This window comes from Schistocerca americana, chromosome 11 (genome assembly GCF_021461395.2).
Source record: "Schistocerca americana isolate TAMUIC-IGC-003095 chromosome 11, iqSchAmer2.1, whole genome shotgun sequence".
Classification (NCBI taxonomy): domain Eukaryota; kingdom Metazoa; phylum Arthropoda; class Insecta; order Orthoptera; family Acrididae; genus Schistocerca; species Schistocerca americana.
Window position 1 is genome coordinate 153,385,628 of NC_060129.1, and position 17,797 is coordinate 153,403,424.

The 17,797-nt window shown below is 40.3% G+C and overlaps 1 protein-coding gene across 13 annotated transcripts in view; it reads right to left on the reverse strand.

The window, feature by feature from the left end:
* Nucleotides 1–17,797, reverse strand: part of LOC124554092 (eukaryotic translation initiation factor 4 gamma 1-like) — a 656,327-nt gene that overhangs the window by 207,535 nt on the left and 430,995 nt on the right. For all 13 annotated transcript variants that reach the window (XM_047128148.1, XM_047128144.1, XM_047128153.1 and 10 more), the window contains 4 exons: nucleotides 12,159–12,260; nucleotides 4,370–4,517; nucleotides 1,947–2,062; nucleotides 537–812 (listed from right to left, as the gene is read on the reverse strand). In XM_047128148.1, coding sequence (XP_046984104.1) covers nucleotides 537–812; nucleotides 1,947–2,062; nucleotides 4,370–4,517; nucleotides 12,159–12,260 — 642 coding nt within the window. The remainder of the gene's footprint in view (nucleotides 1–536; nucleotides 813–1,946; nucleotides 2,063–4,369; nucleotides 4,518–12,158; nucleotides 12,261–17,797) is intronic.

A 17,797-nucleotide genomic window follows, 5' to 3' on the forward strand; every position in this document is an offset into this window, starting at 1 on the left:
AATTTTCTACTGACAACAGACTCACGATTCACTGTACGTAGTTCCCACCGTCCGTCGCGCAAATTGTTACAGACATCGACACACGATGTGACAGCTGCTGACACTGTAAGTGTACTTTCACCTAAAACAGAACACAAATTTGTGCAGAACGAAATATTAATTCTATCTTACCAATCCCAATCGAGTCGAGCATCAGAATACACAGTTTTCAAACTTCCCGGCAGATTACAATTGCACACCAGACCCGGAATCCGGCCACGAACCTCCACCTTTCGTCGGCAAGAGCCCTGCCGACAGTAAACTGGGCACGTCTGCCGACCTGCCCACACAGCTCTAATTCCGCAAATATTTGTCTCCTGTAAAAATTTGTTCTGCACATATTTTCCGCTAGCTAAGACTATTTTTATTGCGGATTAACACCTTTGTAGACGGAAGTGCAAACGGCCAGAAATGGCAAAGGGTAACAAAGGAAATTTACACAGAAATAATGAGCAGATACTGCAAACAACGACAAAAATAAAGGGGAGTATACTCACGGGCTGAGGAGTTTCTCGAGCGCTCGACTCGCCAGACCTGGGAGGAGTCCCCGAGCCGCCGCTCTCGTAAATGTCCACACAGGCACCCGTCTTCGGGTCGATCACCTCCAGCGCGTTGGGCCTGCGGGACTTGCCACGCGTGCCGCCGCCCGCCACCGCGTGGTGCTGGGCCGACTGTGGGCCAGGCGGCCCCTGCGAAGGCGGACCCGACACGTCCGCCGGACCCACCGGTGGGCCACCCAGTCCGTGGGCGGCACCCATTTGCAGGAGAGGCATCTGCGCAAACGGTTTCGTAGTCGACACAGAATTTCGAGCAAATACTTGTTAAACATCCTACACAGTGCACTTGTAAATGCCTACTTTTGTCTGTGTACGTGCTACCTCTGGAATGAAGAGCAAAAATGAGTAGGATGCGACTGACGGGAACAGCAAATCGACAAGTCGTGTGACCGTGTTTCGTTTTAAACCGGCACTGACTATCCTCAGATTACGGCCGACATAAACCCGGAATACAGTACAGTTGCACTGACGCCGCTTTTACCGTTCTGTCGTAGTCTTCGTCGTATGTGTTATACCCTGTATGATCAGTTGGTACCCGATGTTTAAGGTGCATATTAGCAACTAGTACTATCTTCTGCAGGGAGCTACTTCGAGCGCCTCACTCTCCGCAGCCGTACGAAATTGCTTTCGTGTTCGTAACTTCTACTCGAATCTTGTTCCGACACCAGAAATTCACACACAGTATAGATCTCTATGGTGTATTTAAGTTAGTCAATAACCTACTCTCAATTTTAATTAGGAGCAGATGCGTATTTTCACCTGTAGAAAGTGGTGATTTGAGGTCCAGTAAATTTTCCTAACTGGGCCAGCAAGCACAAAGACTCCCAACATTGCCAATATAGTTCTTCTTGGCGCATTGCTGGGAGCAGCAGTTCAGCCCACTGTCAGAATTTAACTTGTTTAAATCAGAATTGTAAATGTGACATCACTATCCGGAAGCAGTGTGTTTTGATGATTTAAACGGTGTGTTTCCTTTGCAACTTCAGTTGTTTTTTCTTCTTTTGTTTATGTTTTACTTCTTCAGTATTATTCACCAGTAGTGGGAAACAGTAAAATTCTTTCCTGGAGTATCAGATCTTATCAGTCCAAATTCAGCTAAAAATCAAATAATGAAAAATTGCTGGAATTTAAAAATTCCCCAGTTTTTCCACGAACATAAAATTTTCGGGATTGTCCCAGATTTCTCGGTTGTCCCACAGTGTATATACTCCCTAACTGCACTTCACTGTCTATCACTCTGTTATTCTGATCCGAGTATATTTACTTTCCAATTTCTTAACTACTCGCACAAATGGAACGTCAAGTCCTTTTACAAATACAGATCACACATCTCAACGCTGCCACACTCACCGCCTGTGGAGCACCAGTAGGCCCTCCCGCCCCCACCACCTGCTGCGCTCCGGGTCCTGCTGTCGGCGGACCGGCCCCTGCAGGAGCAGGCCGCGCACTCAGCTGCTGGTAGTAATCTGCAACAAAAGAGACTAACACTGAGATTACCATCCTCAAAAAGACGTAATTCCAAGTTATTACTGGTTTTCTTAAGTAACAAAACCACGACATCAAAGTTATTAGTGAAGCAGACTTCAATGTTGAGATACAAGGAAGCACATTGGTTGTATAAAGCTAATAGCAGGAATTTTGAGACCGTTACCCCACACGTATCAAAGACACCGCAATACTACAATTGTACGCACCTACACAATAGGATGGCCATTCCGTAACAGCTCATTGTTGAGAATAACGTATGTGGGGGATTCCTCCACCTGCATGCTCACCTAACAAGATAGTGAAGAACCAGAGTGAAAAATTGATGCGTACACCACCATCAATGAAGCTGCTGTGGAACCTGACAAGTCACAAAGGGGCATATCGTCACATGTGATGGCTTGAAGAATAAGAAAATGCATTAACTGAAAGTACAAATGTGGGTGCCTGTCAGTAACACTAATGCACAGCAGAAAAAGTGTGTGAAGCTCTGTGACCAGCATATGTTCGAGGGAGGAGTCAGTTTTGAAAGAAATGTGACAAAGTGAAGTCCACAGCGTATCGGAACAAACAAAACGGTGAGACACGATGTAGTGGAGACATCCAACATCTCAGCACAATGCAAGTATCCCTCTTTCTCACAAATAATGAGTTGCAATACTTCCTCTTTTGATACTGCTAGTTCAAAACCTCTAAAATTTTGTTATAACTTTTAACTTCCATTATCCACATAATGTAATCCTGAATCCACTTAGTATTAGTAAACAATGAAGCAATTAATAATTCCGACCTAATGTCCACAGAAATTTCTTTTGCAACTGATACCCTGTGAGCATGCCACACTGGCAGTCTTGATAACTGCAATGCTAAGGATAACTACTAGATGGAAGTAAAGTGAGACCATCAGGAGGAGAAATCCTAGAAAGAAACAAGTTCAGGAGGTATAAAAAATATGTAAGAATAATTATGTCATTAAACTAATCACTGTTTACCACTTGGTAGTTTATTTGGAAAACTTGGATGCCTACTTCAGATATTAAGTAGATGGCACTTCCAGTAACCTCCAATCTAACACTGGTGTGAAGCAGCCACAGATGAACATTTGAATATTTTTCCAAACACTTTGAATGGTTCATTTCTTGAGGATGTCAAAGCTTGCAAATATCAGGTACACCGTTGTTTTGGAGAGCTATAGGTGTACCATGACTAATAATATGCTGGGAAAGGACTAGCAATGTTAACTTTTTCTGGTATGCAATACTATCAAGAAAACTTTATTGCCATTCATTGTTAACAACTATTAACACAAGTGTAACCACTTGCATTCAGGACTGGAGAGGGCACACAAAGTATTATACGCTGTGTGATACGTAAGAGATCATGAAGGGAGCACAAATGAGACAATGTGGAGGTACTGGATGCTACAACCAAGAATGGAGATGGAAACGTCACACCTCACTAACTAGTGACAGCTCAGAATCTGTATGCAATCAGTTGGGTAGCTCAGAAACTCCAGTCTGGCATGACATACAGGCTTCATCATGGCCTTACACTCACAATGGACATTTACAACACTTATCTGTCTTTTTGTTTAAAATCAAACAATTTCTAATGAATGTATTTTTGCTGGCACTCCATAAGGGTATCACATTTGATCAACATACTTGGCCTCCAAATATATGTCCCCGTTGAAAATATATCAGTACCCATTGTCCAACAATAACCAGGACCACAATGGGCTACAAGTACCTGAGTTTGTTACAGATTTTACAATTCTGCGGAACGAGGTAGCCCGCAAATACACAGAGTAGCAAGAGAAGCTCAACACTTAGAAACGAGAACACGTCTACAGCAAATCACATAAAAGGAATTAGTCACAAAACATAAAAGGAATTTGTCACAAAACACATGAACACTTTCTTGATTTCTGGTGTCCAGCGATTAGAATCTCCTCCACCTCTACTACAGCTATGTCAAGAAACATTAACTGTTACTCTTACAAATTAGCATAAATAAACTTCAATGAAAAAGCTCTGAACACTATCACTCCATCATCATTATTATCATCATACAATAATTACTTTCACTCAACTTTATTTTAAATTTTGTGATGAAATGTACTGTGTGTGCGTACACAACTCAGTCCACAGGAGAAAAAGGAATATATTGACCGCTCTACCCCATTTCACCAAGGTTGTGTATATTTTACCAAGACTTCAATTTCAGACCCACATGATGACAAAGACAAAGTTTTACTCTGTTGCAAAGTAATACAAATAAAAACTCACAGTGTGGTCCGTGTTGTCCCGTGTGGGCAGTGCTGTAGCCAGGGAAAGGCATCTGTGCCATCAAGATATGCGGCCCATGTTGAGGGTAATACGTCGCAGCAGTTGCTGCCGAATTCGCCGGGTTCTGATGTCTTGTCTGCGGTTGGAACTGCAACAATCAAAGTTTAATTTCTGCATTAAATATGAAATCCCCACCAAACACAAACAACAATTTGGGTATGTTCAAATAGCTTAAGAAAAGCCCACATTAAAAATGTTTCCAAGATCAGCTGCTTCATAATAGTAAATAAAATGAAATTATTGTTTGTTTCATTTTCATGTGCGTAGGCATACCCACTCACCGAAACACACAACTGATTTATTGGTCACTTTCCCACAGAAGCAACAAGGAGCTTTTGCATTACAGTAACAGATGGTTGAGGTGTCTGCTCAGTTGCAGTACTTTAAACTGGTATCGGTATTAAGAGAAAAACTTCTGGAATCACAATCTTTACACAGTTGTCATTACACTCTTACATTTGCACATCCAAACTGGAGTATTTAGTGGTCTTCAACTGTATAGTTGCATACCACAAAAAATATGTACTTCGTTACGTAACATTTACTGATCTCATCAAAATAACTAACTGTTTTTAAGGTCTGTTTAGCAAAAATGTAAGAACATGTGATGATGGCAAATGACTGTCACCTATATTTTATGATGGCTTATGTTGAGAAATGAATTTTCGGCAACACAACTAACAAGCCTTAGAAAAACTTGAGTGAAATACTTCTGAGCAAGTCAAAGTGAACAATGAAACCAATGGGTTGCACCTTAAAATTGGGCTGACAAATCCCTTCAGAATTGAAACAGCATTTTTTCATGCCAGTACAAACTGTGGCCACTGTCAAACATCTGCTGCTATGCTGCAAAAAATGACTTTCTTTCACTTCCTCTTGAATATATTTCTACTACGTTTGGCTCCAGTTGTACTAGCCCAGTCAATGACGACCAAAGAAGGTAAAATGGGGAAACATTTGTGCAGTAGCAAATTTTTGTACAGTGGTAGGAGGAAGTGCTGTGAACAACATTGTAAAAAATCCTGATCCAAGAGGTCTTAACAATGAGGTGGAGGGTGTTTAAAGGTCAGTTTCTTATATTGTTCTCGAATAACTAATACCGTGGGTTCTGGCGACCGACAACGACACTACCGTAAAATACATTTCCTATGAAAGAGGTCCTATTCATTATTTCCCTACCACTGAAACTTTCTGTGTTGCGTGGGATAGAAAAATAGCAGATTATTAATAATATTGTGTTAATGGTAGATATTATCGTATATTGCTAAATAACATGATTTAAGAAAACACATTTAATTTTGTTTCTACCACAATTAAAGGCATTACAATTGCATTAAAGGATAAATTGTGTTCTTGGGATAAAACAGGGTGACAAGGCAGGGATGAGAGAAATTAGGTGATTGAATTGTGGTCATGAACTTCCCACATTCAGGCCTGCAAAACAGAGTGAGCAGGGAATTCCCTACACTCTACATGGAGTGCGGGTATGAGTTACTAACACTAATGCAAGAAACGCACATGAACTCTCTTACAGGGCAACCGACTCCTAATCATCCTGTACAGCTTTACAACATGCTGTCAACAAAAGACAGCAGCAAGATGTCATATTTACCAACCCAATGCTTTTCCCACCAACTCTACATACATCACTTACAACATGGTATTTACAAATTAAAACACTTCTCAACCACTATTTACAAGAACATATTTACACAGAAGTTCACCTAATGTTCGGGAGGTATCATATCTCATCTAAACTACGAAGCAAGCAGTGCTCACGGTTAAACAAGTCTCCTTTCCCAGAAGAACACTACACCTGCCATACAGGGCGACTGAGAATCTATTTCTCTTTTAGCAGTGGAGATTTATACAGATTCTGAATTTACTTTTGTTAGAATATGGGTAGCTCGTATACACGTTCAACATAGTGTTCATGCACTTTGGAAAAATAGTGTGTGTGTGTGTGTGTGTGTGTGTGTGTGTGTGTCGCACCTGAAATATGAGACTCGAAATTCAAGGGGAGAGAAAAGTTTTAAGCCGAACCTCCAAATCGAAACAAAGTTGGTCCATTGTAATATGAGACTCAATTTAGGTCGAGTGAATGACGATACAGCTACAGTAGTTTGGTTCGAGTTGTAAGCTTAGCAGTTAAGCTTTACCAGGTAGTCATTGCTATGCGTCAGGCGCTCCGTCCGTATTTATACGGGTACCCTTCCTTTTTAACGTGCTTCGTCTGGTTTCAATCGATTGCTTATTTTGCTTTGATCTTATAAGTGCTGTTTTCTTTGTTATAGGTGTTTACGTCACTCTACGCTGAAAATGCATTACTGTGTGTCGCATTCTGATAGTGCGTGTTTACGGCCTGTCGCCACTCGCGGCATAGCTTGGTTTTGTGTGCGCTACCGCCACTTAAAAAAAAAAAAAAAAAAAAAAAAAAAAAAAAAAAAAAAAAAAAAAAAAAAACAAAGAGGAATCATCTCATTAGCGAAACAATGGCAAGAGACTGCTATTTGTTGTTACTTATACTGCTGCTTTCTTTGATAATGATCAACAAGAACCAAATAATAGACTGCGTGTGATGGAACATGTTCTGAACGAGAGTTTAGCTAAAATTTTTCTCCATTTCAAAATCGTTGCAGACGCCTCTTTAGTGTATTACGTTCTGCACAGAAATTAGAGTCATCTCAGATTTAAAAATCTAGAGAGTTGCCGTGCTTCATTTCTGACTGTATCACTGTTAGGCATAAGAATAATACGAATACTAACATGACACGATACGTATTTTCTTCTGCGTTTGCTGTTGTCTCACTCTAGTTTCGTAGTTTATTAGGCAGACAGGATTTAAATGAGATAACAGCAAACACGAAAGAATACACGGCAAAATGTTTATATTCATATTATTCTTATGGTGAAGAGAGTACTGCATGTGATTCACATTTCATCAGGTTCCTATTAGCAACCATCTCTTCTCACAGGTAGGAAAAAATTCAGAATGTAGAGTTGGCCATATTGACAAACATCCCAGGCAGTCTTGCAAGTCGGATTTTCGTAGCACATTGAAATTCTGCTACATTCGAAGATGAACAATACGGAATTTGTATTTACTTCATTAGATAATGTATGAAAATGCAGTGGTCGAAACTCGGGGCGGAGAAAAAAAAGCTCGTCTTCCACCTTTTTTTAAAAATTTATTTACTGACGCAGAGGTTTTGGCGCCAGTATTTATCTTTGTGCCTACAAAGCATGCCTGTGTAGCGCTACATATATTCGACGGCAGAAGTTAGTTGTGGCGGCACCTCCCAACATTTTTCAGAACTTCCGCTTGCTTTGCACTCGATTCTAAGCCGCAGGCGGTTTTTTGGATTACAAAAACCGAAAAAAAGTGCGGCTTAGATTCGAGTAAATATGGTACTTAAAGAGCACATTCGTATGTCCACATTCCCAATGAAGTAGGCCACGACCTGATATTAAGCTTTTCAGTGTGGGTTTCGGGACAAATTTTCTTGGAGTACCAGTACTGTAGTAACTCATTTTTGATTCTTTATTATGGCATATTGCCATACATGCTAGAAGACGAAAACGTGCATTTGAAAAGCAGCGAGCAGTTGCAATTAGCCAATAGTGTGGAATTAAACTCTTTGTTTCAAACACATTGACTGCCTCAGTGTAAAAGATTAATAAAAACCAAATTTCTTTAGCAAACCAGCAAAAATAACTTCATTGTTCTACAAGGCAATTAATGCATGTCTGTCAGAAAAGTGGAAATAAAATAAAATTTTTAACTAATAACGTATATTAGCCTTCTGTAATTATGAGAATGTAGTTTTATTCACTTGATAGCTTCCGCCCACAGAAATCCATTTTGTTTTCATTTGACGTGAGAGCAGTAATCGAAGGGGAAACAGCAAAACCACTAAATGTAAGCATCAGTCAGGTGGAGACTCACACTTCCCCACTATAACTCAGACTGCTCTGCGCATCAGACTTGGATCTACAATATTTCCGAACCGGGGCAATACTAAGACAGTGGTGCTAGGCGCTTTGTGAAACAAGTTTTTTCTCCTCAAGAATACAAATTTGCCCCCCCCCCCCCCCCACCCTCACAGATCCGGGCCTCATTGGAGGCAATTTGTTGTTATGAAGCATTGCATAGTCTTCCTAAAGCCTTTGACACATTTTGCTGTTGGCAAACACTTCTATGAGCACTGTGTTTTGTTGTTGTATACGACACATTTCCTTTACAATCCATGATTTTTTCCCCTTTCGTTCACGTTTTATTGTTGCAGTATTAGTCTGCAGTAGCGGGATACAGTAATATTCTTTGTTACAGTATAGATTCTTACCAGTAAAAATTACAAAAAATTTAACTGAAAACTAAAACAATGAAAAATTCCCGGAATTCTAAAAAATTCTTGGGTTTTTCCCAGTTTTCTCCCGGATAAAACTATTTCTGGGTTTTTCCCTATCTCCCATTGTCCCGTATATACCCTGCTGTGTCACCATCGATTTGTAAGGAGTGCTGTGGACAGTTGATGAAATGCCTAGTCAGGGTGTACATGTGGACAAGGAAGAAAAATTCCCGGATTTTTCCCGGATTTCCCGATTAAAAATACACTTTCGTCCGGGTGAAAATACACTTTTTCCGCGTTAAAGTGACAGTATACTCCTATTCGGCACTGCAAAACTCATCAATCCTTTGAATGTTTATGGTTTTATATACCGGATTAGAATTTCCCGACACTTTAGAAAACAAAAATCGAGGGGGGGGAGACACCTTTTGAAAGACCTTTGATGTGCAGCAACACTGCATGTAACTTTCCGAAGCATTGAAATAAAGATTGTGATTCGCTTTTGTAAGCCAGTCATAACTCATGTCACGTGATCTCACAACCTGATGACAGCATAGGATATGTGATGTAGTCAGCCAATACCAAGATCACTCTTAAGTAGCGTGAACACACAAATAAGAAAGGTTAATGGTTTAAATTAATATACATAGCATTCAAATATAATATTGGTCTCTAAGATTAATATGCTGGAAGAGAGGCTAAGGTTCCACATATAAAGTGCATCTTTTTGCTCTTTTTACACTTTAAGATACATCACACAAATGTGTCGGTAAAATTTTTAGTAACGACGTAAATATCTGATCTTCTGGGCTCGAAATTCTTCTAAAGGGTTGTCCTCAAAGAGTTAATTTTTAAATTAGAGTCAAATGTTTTTTGATTTAAGAAATACATCACATATTCTCGCACATAGCTGATCTTACGTAAAAGGAAATTTGCTTTGAATGTAACGCTTGTCAAACCACCATTCGCAATATTTTCCCGCGACTTGTTGGAAATAGGTTCGTTTCAGCAGTTTCAAGAGAGCGCCAGGTAAGTGTCACCGTGCTTGCGCAGCTACGATGGCGTAGCAAGCTCATATGTTCGTACGTGTAAAACATCAAAAGATCTTACATTATGTCATAAAAGAAACAAGACATCAGAGGATATTTCAAGAGCGTCGGAATTTCGTGAACCATACTAAAACGCGTAATTCGGCTTAAAGTGCATATTTGTATGTCAATTTTCTTGGAGTACCAGTACTGTATTATCTCACGTTTGGTTCTTTATCATGGCATAATGCCATACGTACACTTGAAATGCAGCGAACAGTTGAAACTAGCCAATAGTTTGAAATTAAACACTTTGTTTCAAATAAATTGACTGCCTCAACAGAAAAGATTAATAAAAGCCAAATCTCTTTAGCAAACTGGCAAAAATAACTTTAATGTTCTGTAAGGCGATTAAAGTTTGACTGTCAGGAAGGTGGAAATAAAATCTAAAACTAATGAACACGTTTTAGCCTTCCATAATTACAGGAACATATTTTAATTCATTCAGTAGCTCCCAGCCACAAAAATCCATTTTGTTATCATTTAACGTGAGAGCAATAAACGAAGAGGAAACAGCAAAATCACTGAACGTAAACACAGGTCACGTGGGGACGACCCACCTACCCACCACAACTCTGACTGCTCTGTGCACCAGCCCCAGATTTACTAATTTCCGAACCGAAGCAATAAAAGTAGTGACATTCAGCCACACTTCTGAAAAGTAGTGGCATTCAGCCACACTTCTGTAACCAGAAGCGGGAAAAGGTACTACTCATATCAGACTCAACTGCGCATGCGCAAGAGCCCACCCGCAACTGCTCAAACTAATCTAATATAAACAGTTGTCACATCACGCTCATCGGCGGCAATTTGTTGTTAGAAAGCTTTGCGTAGTCTTTCTATGGCCTTTGACACACTTTGCTGTTGGCAGACACTTGTATGAGCACTGTTCTTTTGTTGCATACGGCGCATTTCCTTTGCAATTTATGTTTTATTTTGGTTTTCTTTTCTCTTATTCATGTTTTGTTGCTGCAGTATTATTCTGCAGTAGCAGGATACAGTGATATCTTTTGTTAGAGTATTGGTTCTTACCAGTCAAAAGCACAAAATTTTAATTGAAAACTGAAACAATGAAAAATTCCCAGAATTCTAAACAATTCCCGGGTTTTTTCCCAGTTTTCTCCCAGACGAAAAAATTCCCGGGTTTTTCCCGGATCTCCTGGTTGTCCCGGGCCGTATATACCCTGACAGCAGTTGCTTCTTGGGATGCAGTAAGGAGGATACAGTGGAGAATTATCTCTCACCCTCAAAAGTTTGCAGTGTATGATAAAGGAAGCGCACGACCACAATCTGGCAACCTGCATTCCCTCACGCTTCTACCCTTTACCAGCTAACCCCTCTCCAACCTGTCACACTCCAAGAACACAACTAATTCCTTAATATGGCTCTACTCCACATTTTTAATCCATTTCATTTGAAGATAAACAATTTTATTTCATTTAAACAATACTTTTAATGAAACTTCCTGGCAGATTAAAACTGTGTGCCGGACCGATACTCGAACTCGGGACCTTTGCCTTTCGCGGGCAAGTGCTCTACCAATTGAGCTACCCTAGTTTTAATCTGCCAGGCAGTTTCATATCAGCGCACACTCCGCTGCAGAGTGAAAATCTCGTTCTGGGAATATTTTTAATAATCCGCAGTTTTCAAATCTCCGAAATGAGGAAACTACTATTCTTGGAGAAAAATGGATAGGACCCTTTTTACAGTAAATTTAATGCAGATTTTTTTTTATTGGGAAACACTTTCACTATAAGCAGCAGTTTTGGAGTCATTGGAGAAAAATGTAAGACAGTCCTCTGAATGTCCCCCCCTCCCCCAACATTTGCACCCCATCTGCAAGGATTTTTAAAATTTGTTACAAATGAATGTTGTCCCTTATTCTCCTTCACTGACTGGATTATATATTTTCTTTAACTGAAAGCCCTTAATAGGTTTAATGCAAATATATTCTCTTTTAATAGTGTACACTTTGATTGTGACGTCGAATATTCATTTCCGATGTAACACCGAAAACAATAAAAACAACACAGTGAAGAATATATAGTGCTTTAAAACTAATCCTAAAGCAAAGAAACAGCGAAGTTGGCAAAAAGTAGTAGAGAAATTAGCAGAACTATACATCAAAGTAGGCAAAAAGTGAAAGCATTTTTTATGTTCATACTTGTGAAATCTGAACAAAAGGACCATTTCCTTGCCGAACTTTTAACCATTCTGACATTTTTGATCGAGCTGGTATCTTGTAATTTTTCTACAGTGCTGAAATGAGAAAAACAAAGGATGTGCACTTACCAAAGGCATCTGGCTCGGACTGAGGTACATTGCATTTTGCCCAACTCCTAAGGGAGGTAGTCCAACGCTAGGATAAACAGCTTGCATTTGCATTGGCTGCATCTGAAACAAGTTTTTTAATTATTTTCTTTCTGATCACAATGGTTGGTTATAAAAAGATATTTAAAACAAAGTGTAAAATCACATAAAACCAAAGAATTAAAAAGAAACATTTCACTGATCAGGAACACACAAAGAAAAGGGTGATATTACCGACAAGTAGACAGACAGATACACAATTTGGGGGGTCTTGATTCACCACATGCACCTGAAGATATAGCATTATACAGAGACCATGCTAGATTTGTTATTTGCATTACGATCTGAAAGAGATGAAGAGATTATTTCTAACATGGGGAGGGACACACAACAGCCAAACAGCAATGATAAAAGTAGTCAACAAAGATTGCTTCTCTTTTTAATTGACAATTATTTTGTTTCTATTTCTGTCACAGTCATTTCCGTGTGATATTAACATTCAACGGCAAGACACAACATGGGAGACTCAAGGAGGCTCGGATCCTAAGAAAGCCCCTCCAAGTGACCCACGAAGATGCTGGCATACGTCTCACTTTCTGGGGGCTTTCCTGGGATCCATAAGCAGGTTTACGTACATTGGTGACATCTTTACCACAGTGACTCTCTGTGAGGCTGACCTGATAAAATTTCTGGAATCTCTATATACCTTCTCCCATTCAAATTTCACACAGTCCTAATACGAATCCTATTTTCCTTGATGTAGGTCTATTCTTTACCGAATGTAATCTATACATTTCTGTACATATTAAACCAACTAACAAATAACAATACTTACATTTTCACAGTTGCCATCCTTTCCATGTCAAACCTTCTCTCCCTCACAGCCTCGGTGTTAAAGGCAACCGTATTTGCTCGAATGCAGACACTTTTGAGCAGTACACCATGGTTCTCACCTCACTCTTCAGCCTAGTTCAAAAGCTGATTTCCCAGACCATCACACTACATCCTGGTACTGCTGGCGCCTCCCAAAAAAAAGGGGACAACACTTGTCACTCAGTATTATCCAGGTGTTGAATCTACTGATCGGCTACTTCGACAACCCCACGATTTCCTAAAACAGTCCCCTGAAATGAGATCCATTCAGTCTGAGACTTTGCCCACCACACATAAAATAGTTTTTAGTCACCCTCCAAATCTCCACAATACACTTGCCAGACCTTCTACACCCATCTCCCTCCCATCTGGCTGCTACCTCTGTGACTGACCGTTGCGTGACTTGCCCTATGCACCCTCCTACGACCACCTACACTATCTCTGTGACTGGCAAAACATGTACTATCAAAGAGAAAGCCACTAGTGAAACAACATATATCATATACCCGCTGTCATGTAAACACTGTTCAGTCTTTTATATTGGCATGACAATCACCAAATTATCAGTTAGAATGGGTGGACATTGGCAGAGGCTGTGTAGTGGCAACACACAATACCCTGTAGCAGAGCGTGTTCTACAACAGAACAGTCACGACCTTGGTACCCGTTTCACCACATGTGCCAGCTGGATTTTTCCACAGACATCAGTTTCGCAGTAATCCGCATGTGGGAACTGGCACTACAATGTGTCCTAGGTTCTCACCACCCACCTGGCCTTAGTTTCTCCTGTCTCGCCATTTCTTCACAGTAACTACTCCTTTCTTCACTCTGTTTTGGTTTCTATATCTTTCATTTTATGTCTATTTTTCACCGTCCCCCTCCAACCTCTATTACATAAAATGCACTTAGCTTTTCACTCATGTTAACTCTTTCACAATGTTTTAGCAGTACTCTCTGTCTTGCATATTACCCAGTCTTCCACATTAGGCTCTCAAATTCTCAAATCTCATCAGGTGCAGCCCCCAACGATATCTTTCCTTTATAGTCTTTCCTTCTCATCCTCTCCGCTAAAGCTTCCCTGACCCAGGGTTCTGGGTGACTTTCACGAACTCTGCCCCTTTTCCAAAATCTCTCTAGTCTCTTTCCTACACTCATCTTTCTCACTCTTCAACCCTTTTGCCCTAAGGAGCCACTGGCTTCAAAGGCTTCCATGCTTAAAACTTTTTTTTTTATATATGCATTCCAATAGAAGTTGCGTATGGCTAGGGATGTGTGGGTACGTAAAGAAACGAGGTATATGAAATACAAATTCTTGTGTCCCTCCAAAGAAAGCATTCTGGGCACATTTCTGCCGATACGAATGTGGTGTTCAGCATGCATTCCATAGAGTTGCAGCTATGTAAAGAGGTGTCATACGAACAGCACATACTCCAGCAAGGAAACCTCAAAACTTTGCAGCATTAAATGAACTGGGTTATAAATAATTGTCAACAAATCCTATCGTCAATAATCCATATTCTGGGCATACGAGATTCATGTAAAATGTTGCTAAATGTCTTCTTTGAGAACTACCTAGAACAGATAGTTTGGAACCCCACTCGTGATGGAAACCTACAGGATCCAATGGCTACAAATTCAAGAATGTCCACATCAAAACTGGTATCAGTGACCATGATGCTATTGTGGCAACAATGATTACCAAAATACAAAGGAAAATTAAAACAAGCAGAAAGATATGGACGTTCAGCAACCTAAATAAAAAAATCAATAATGTCATATCTCAATGAGGAATTTGAAAGAGGGAACCTCCACACGGTCTACAGTCACTGTAAAGAAACAAGTGTGTATGATTGTGTTTGTTTGTGTGTCTATTGACCTGCCAGCGCTTTCATATGGTAAGTCACATCATCTTTGTTTTTAGATATATTTTTCCTGCGTGGAATGTTTCCCTCTAGAATTTAAAAAAAAAGGTTGCATGGCATGAGATTCGATCCGGCAACCTTCGGATTATGAACCCGAGCGCTTACCGCTGCGCCACGACGCTGTAGAAAATTATTAATCGTAGTGAGTATTTCACCGCAACGGTTTCTTTTAACTGTCGATTTTCTCGACAACGGCTGAGAAGTGCATCTTGGTGCTTTGCCACATTACACCTCTGGCCATGAGCTTTTATTATGCGCAGTATGAATCAAATCTGAATTTCACAATTGGCGGCCTCCCCTCTTGAGTTGAGGACTGTTTAGTAGAGATGAAAAGACATTGCCAGATGTAGAAATAACTTTGGGTGGCCCCAGTGTTGAGATCCTTCTGTTCATATTGTATATTAATGACCGTGCAAACAATATTGTTAGTAACCTCAGACTTTTGCAAATGATTTAGTTATCTACAATGAAGTAATATCTGAAAGAAACTGAGTAAATATTCAGTAAGATCTTGACAACATTTCAAAGTGATGCATTGAATTAACTGTTCAAAAATGTAAAACCGTATATGTCAGAAAACGATAAAAAACATAACGTCATAAGACTATAATATCAATGAGTCACTGTTAGAATTGGACAAATCGAACGAATAACTGGGTGGATGAAATGCAATGATTACACAGGCTCAACTGTGGGTCAAGCTGGTACTGATAAAACTGAACTGGTACATCTTGGTGATAGACATGAACTATCCCGAGAAAGGCTATTAATAAAGTTCCAAGAAACAGCTTTAAATGATTACTCTAGAACAACACTGCAACCCCTATGTATCACTCACACAGGAATCTTGAGGATAATATTAGAATAATTACTGCACGTACAAAGGCATTCAAACAACCATTCTTCCCACATTCGGTACGTGAACAAATAGGGAAGACACCCTAGTAACTGGTACAATGGGACATACCCTCTGCCATTCACTTCACGCTGGTTTGCAGAGTATGGATGTAGATGCTTCACTGGGAAAACCTCACTTATCCTCCCCTCCATACAGTTCCGATCTCCCCCTATGAGATTTCCATATTTTTGGAGCCCTTGCTTTGGACGAAGAGATGCACACTTGGGAACAACCATGTTTCCCTAGATAGCCACAATTATTTTACCATGAAAACACTGACTGTCGCATCTCACTGTGGTATAAATTTATTAACATTTACGACAATTACTTTTTAAACAGTAAACCGTTAATACTTATTCGATATTCCTCTTTCATTTGACTCATCCTTGTAGTTGTAACTACAAATAAGAAAGTTTGTAATTGCAACAAAAACCACATAACGGACTTTCAGCAGTTAACAGAAGACTGACAACAGCAAACAACCCATATTAAAAGGGAGCTATATCAACTGGTAGCTTACTAATCTCTAGCGGCAATCTACAACGTTTGGTGGTCTGCAGTACAGATTTCCTGCCTTCTAAATTACTACTGTGTCTAGTGCTTTGTACGCGCTCTACTGTGTCTATGAAGTTTCTAGTCTGTGATCATACATTTCAGAGCAGTTGAATTTTCATTTATGGTGTGTGTCTGAAATTACATTTTATGAATAAAGAGAGACGCCTTTACATGTGCACCCCACCCCCCTCACCCACACACAGAAGCATGCACCTATACACGCACAAACACATGCAAGCACACACACAGGCACGTGCGCACAGCACCATCAGAGAAGTTTTCATTCTTCCTCGCACATCTGTTGATGACTCAATCTCTAATATTTGCCTGGAGGTCTCTTTTACGCACAAATAATTTACATTGACAAACCGTTCCTTACATTCCTCAAAATCATATTGTGTGTTCTATAACTCATTACTACAGTTTTAACTCCTTCACAAGTGTGGAGTTGTGGAATCTGCACACTGCTGACCCACCTAGCAACACTACATTAGCTTCTGGATGAACCACCAAACGATCAGAAATCAGCAACCCAGAACACTTACTGTTGTGGACTGGCAAGACAGCCAATCCACAATGACAGGTAAGCCAAAAGCCACGCGTTTAAGCTCACGCAGACTGGCGTGAGGTCTGGAACAGTTAAAGGAATAGAGACTAGCAAAAAAGGTACGTAGCTTCTGGAATACTTAACTTTAATCCATAATTGGTGAACATCGGTCTGACGGTACATGCATCACAAGATAAATAGCAGTTGATAATGAAGCCTTGCTAGGTCGTAGCAAATGACGTAGCTGAAGGCTAGGCTAACTATCGTCTCGGCAAATGAGAGCGTATTTTGTCAGTGAACCATCGCTAGCAAAGTCGGCTGTACAACTGGGGCGAGTGCTAGGAAGACTCTAGACCTGCCGTGTGGCGGCGCTCGGTCTGCAATCACTGACAGTGGCGACACGCGGGTCCGACGTATACTAACGGACCGCGACCGATTTAAAGGCTACCACCTAGCAAGTGTGGTGTCTGGCGGTGACACCACACTTACAATCATTAAAGAGCATGAAGCTATAGTTTTCTCACGTGGGTATTCGAAATGTTAGCAATATCTTCAGCAAAGTCCACATATGAAGGAATTTTATAGTTACTATCCTAGAACGGATTGTGTGGCACTGCACTTTCAGTCAGAACAGCAATCCAAACACTACAGACAGTTGTTACAAACCAAATATTCTACAAGCTAAAACGGTAAGGAAAGCTCCACATGTGTGTATGAAGGCAACAAAAGGGTGTGCATTTTGTAGTTCAGAGGCACACTTACTGTACCTTATGAAGAATGTGCCACGTGTGTGTGTGTGTGTGTGTGTGTGTGTGTGTGTGTGTGT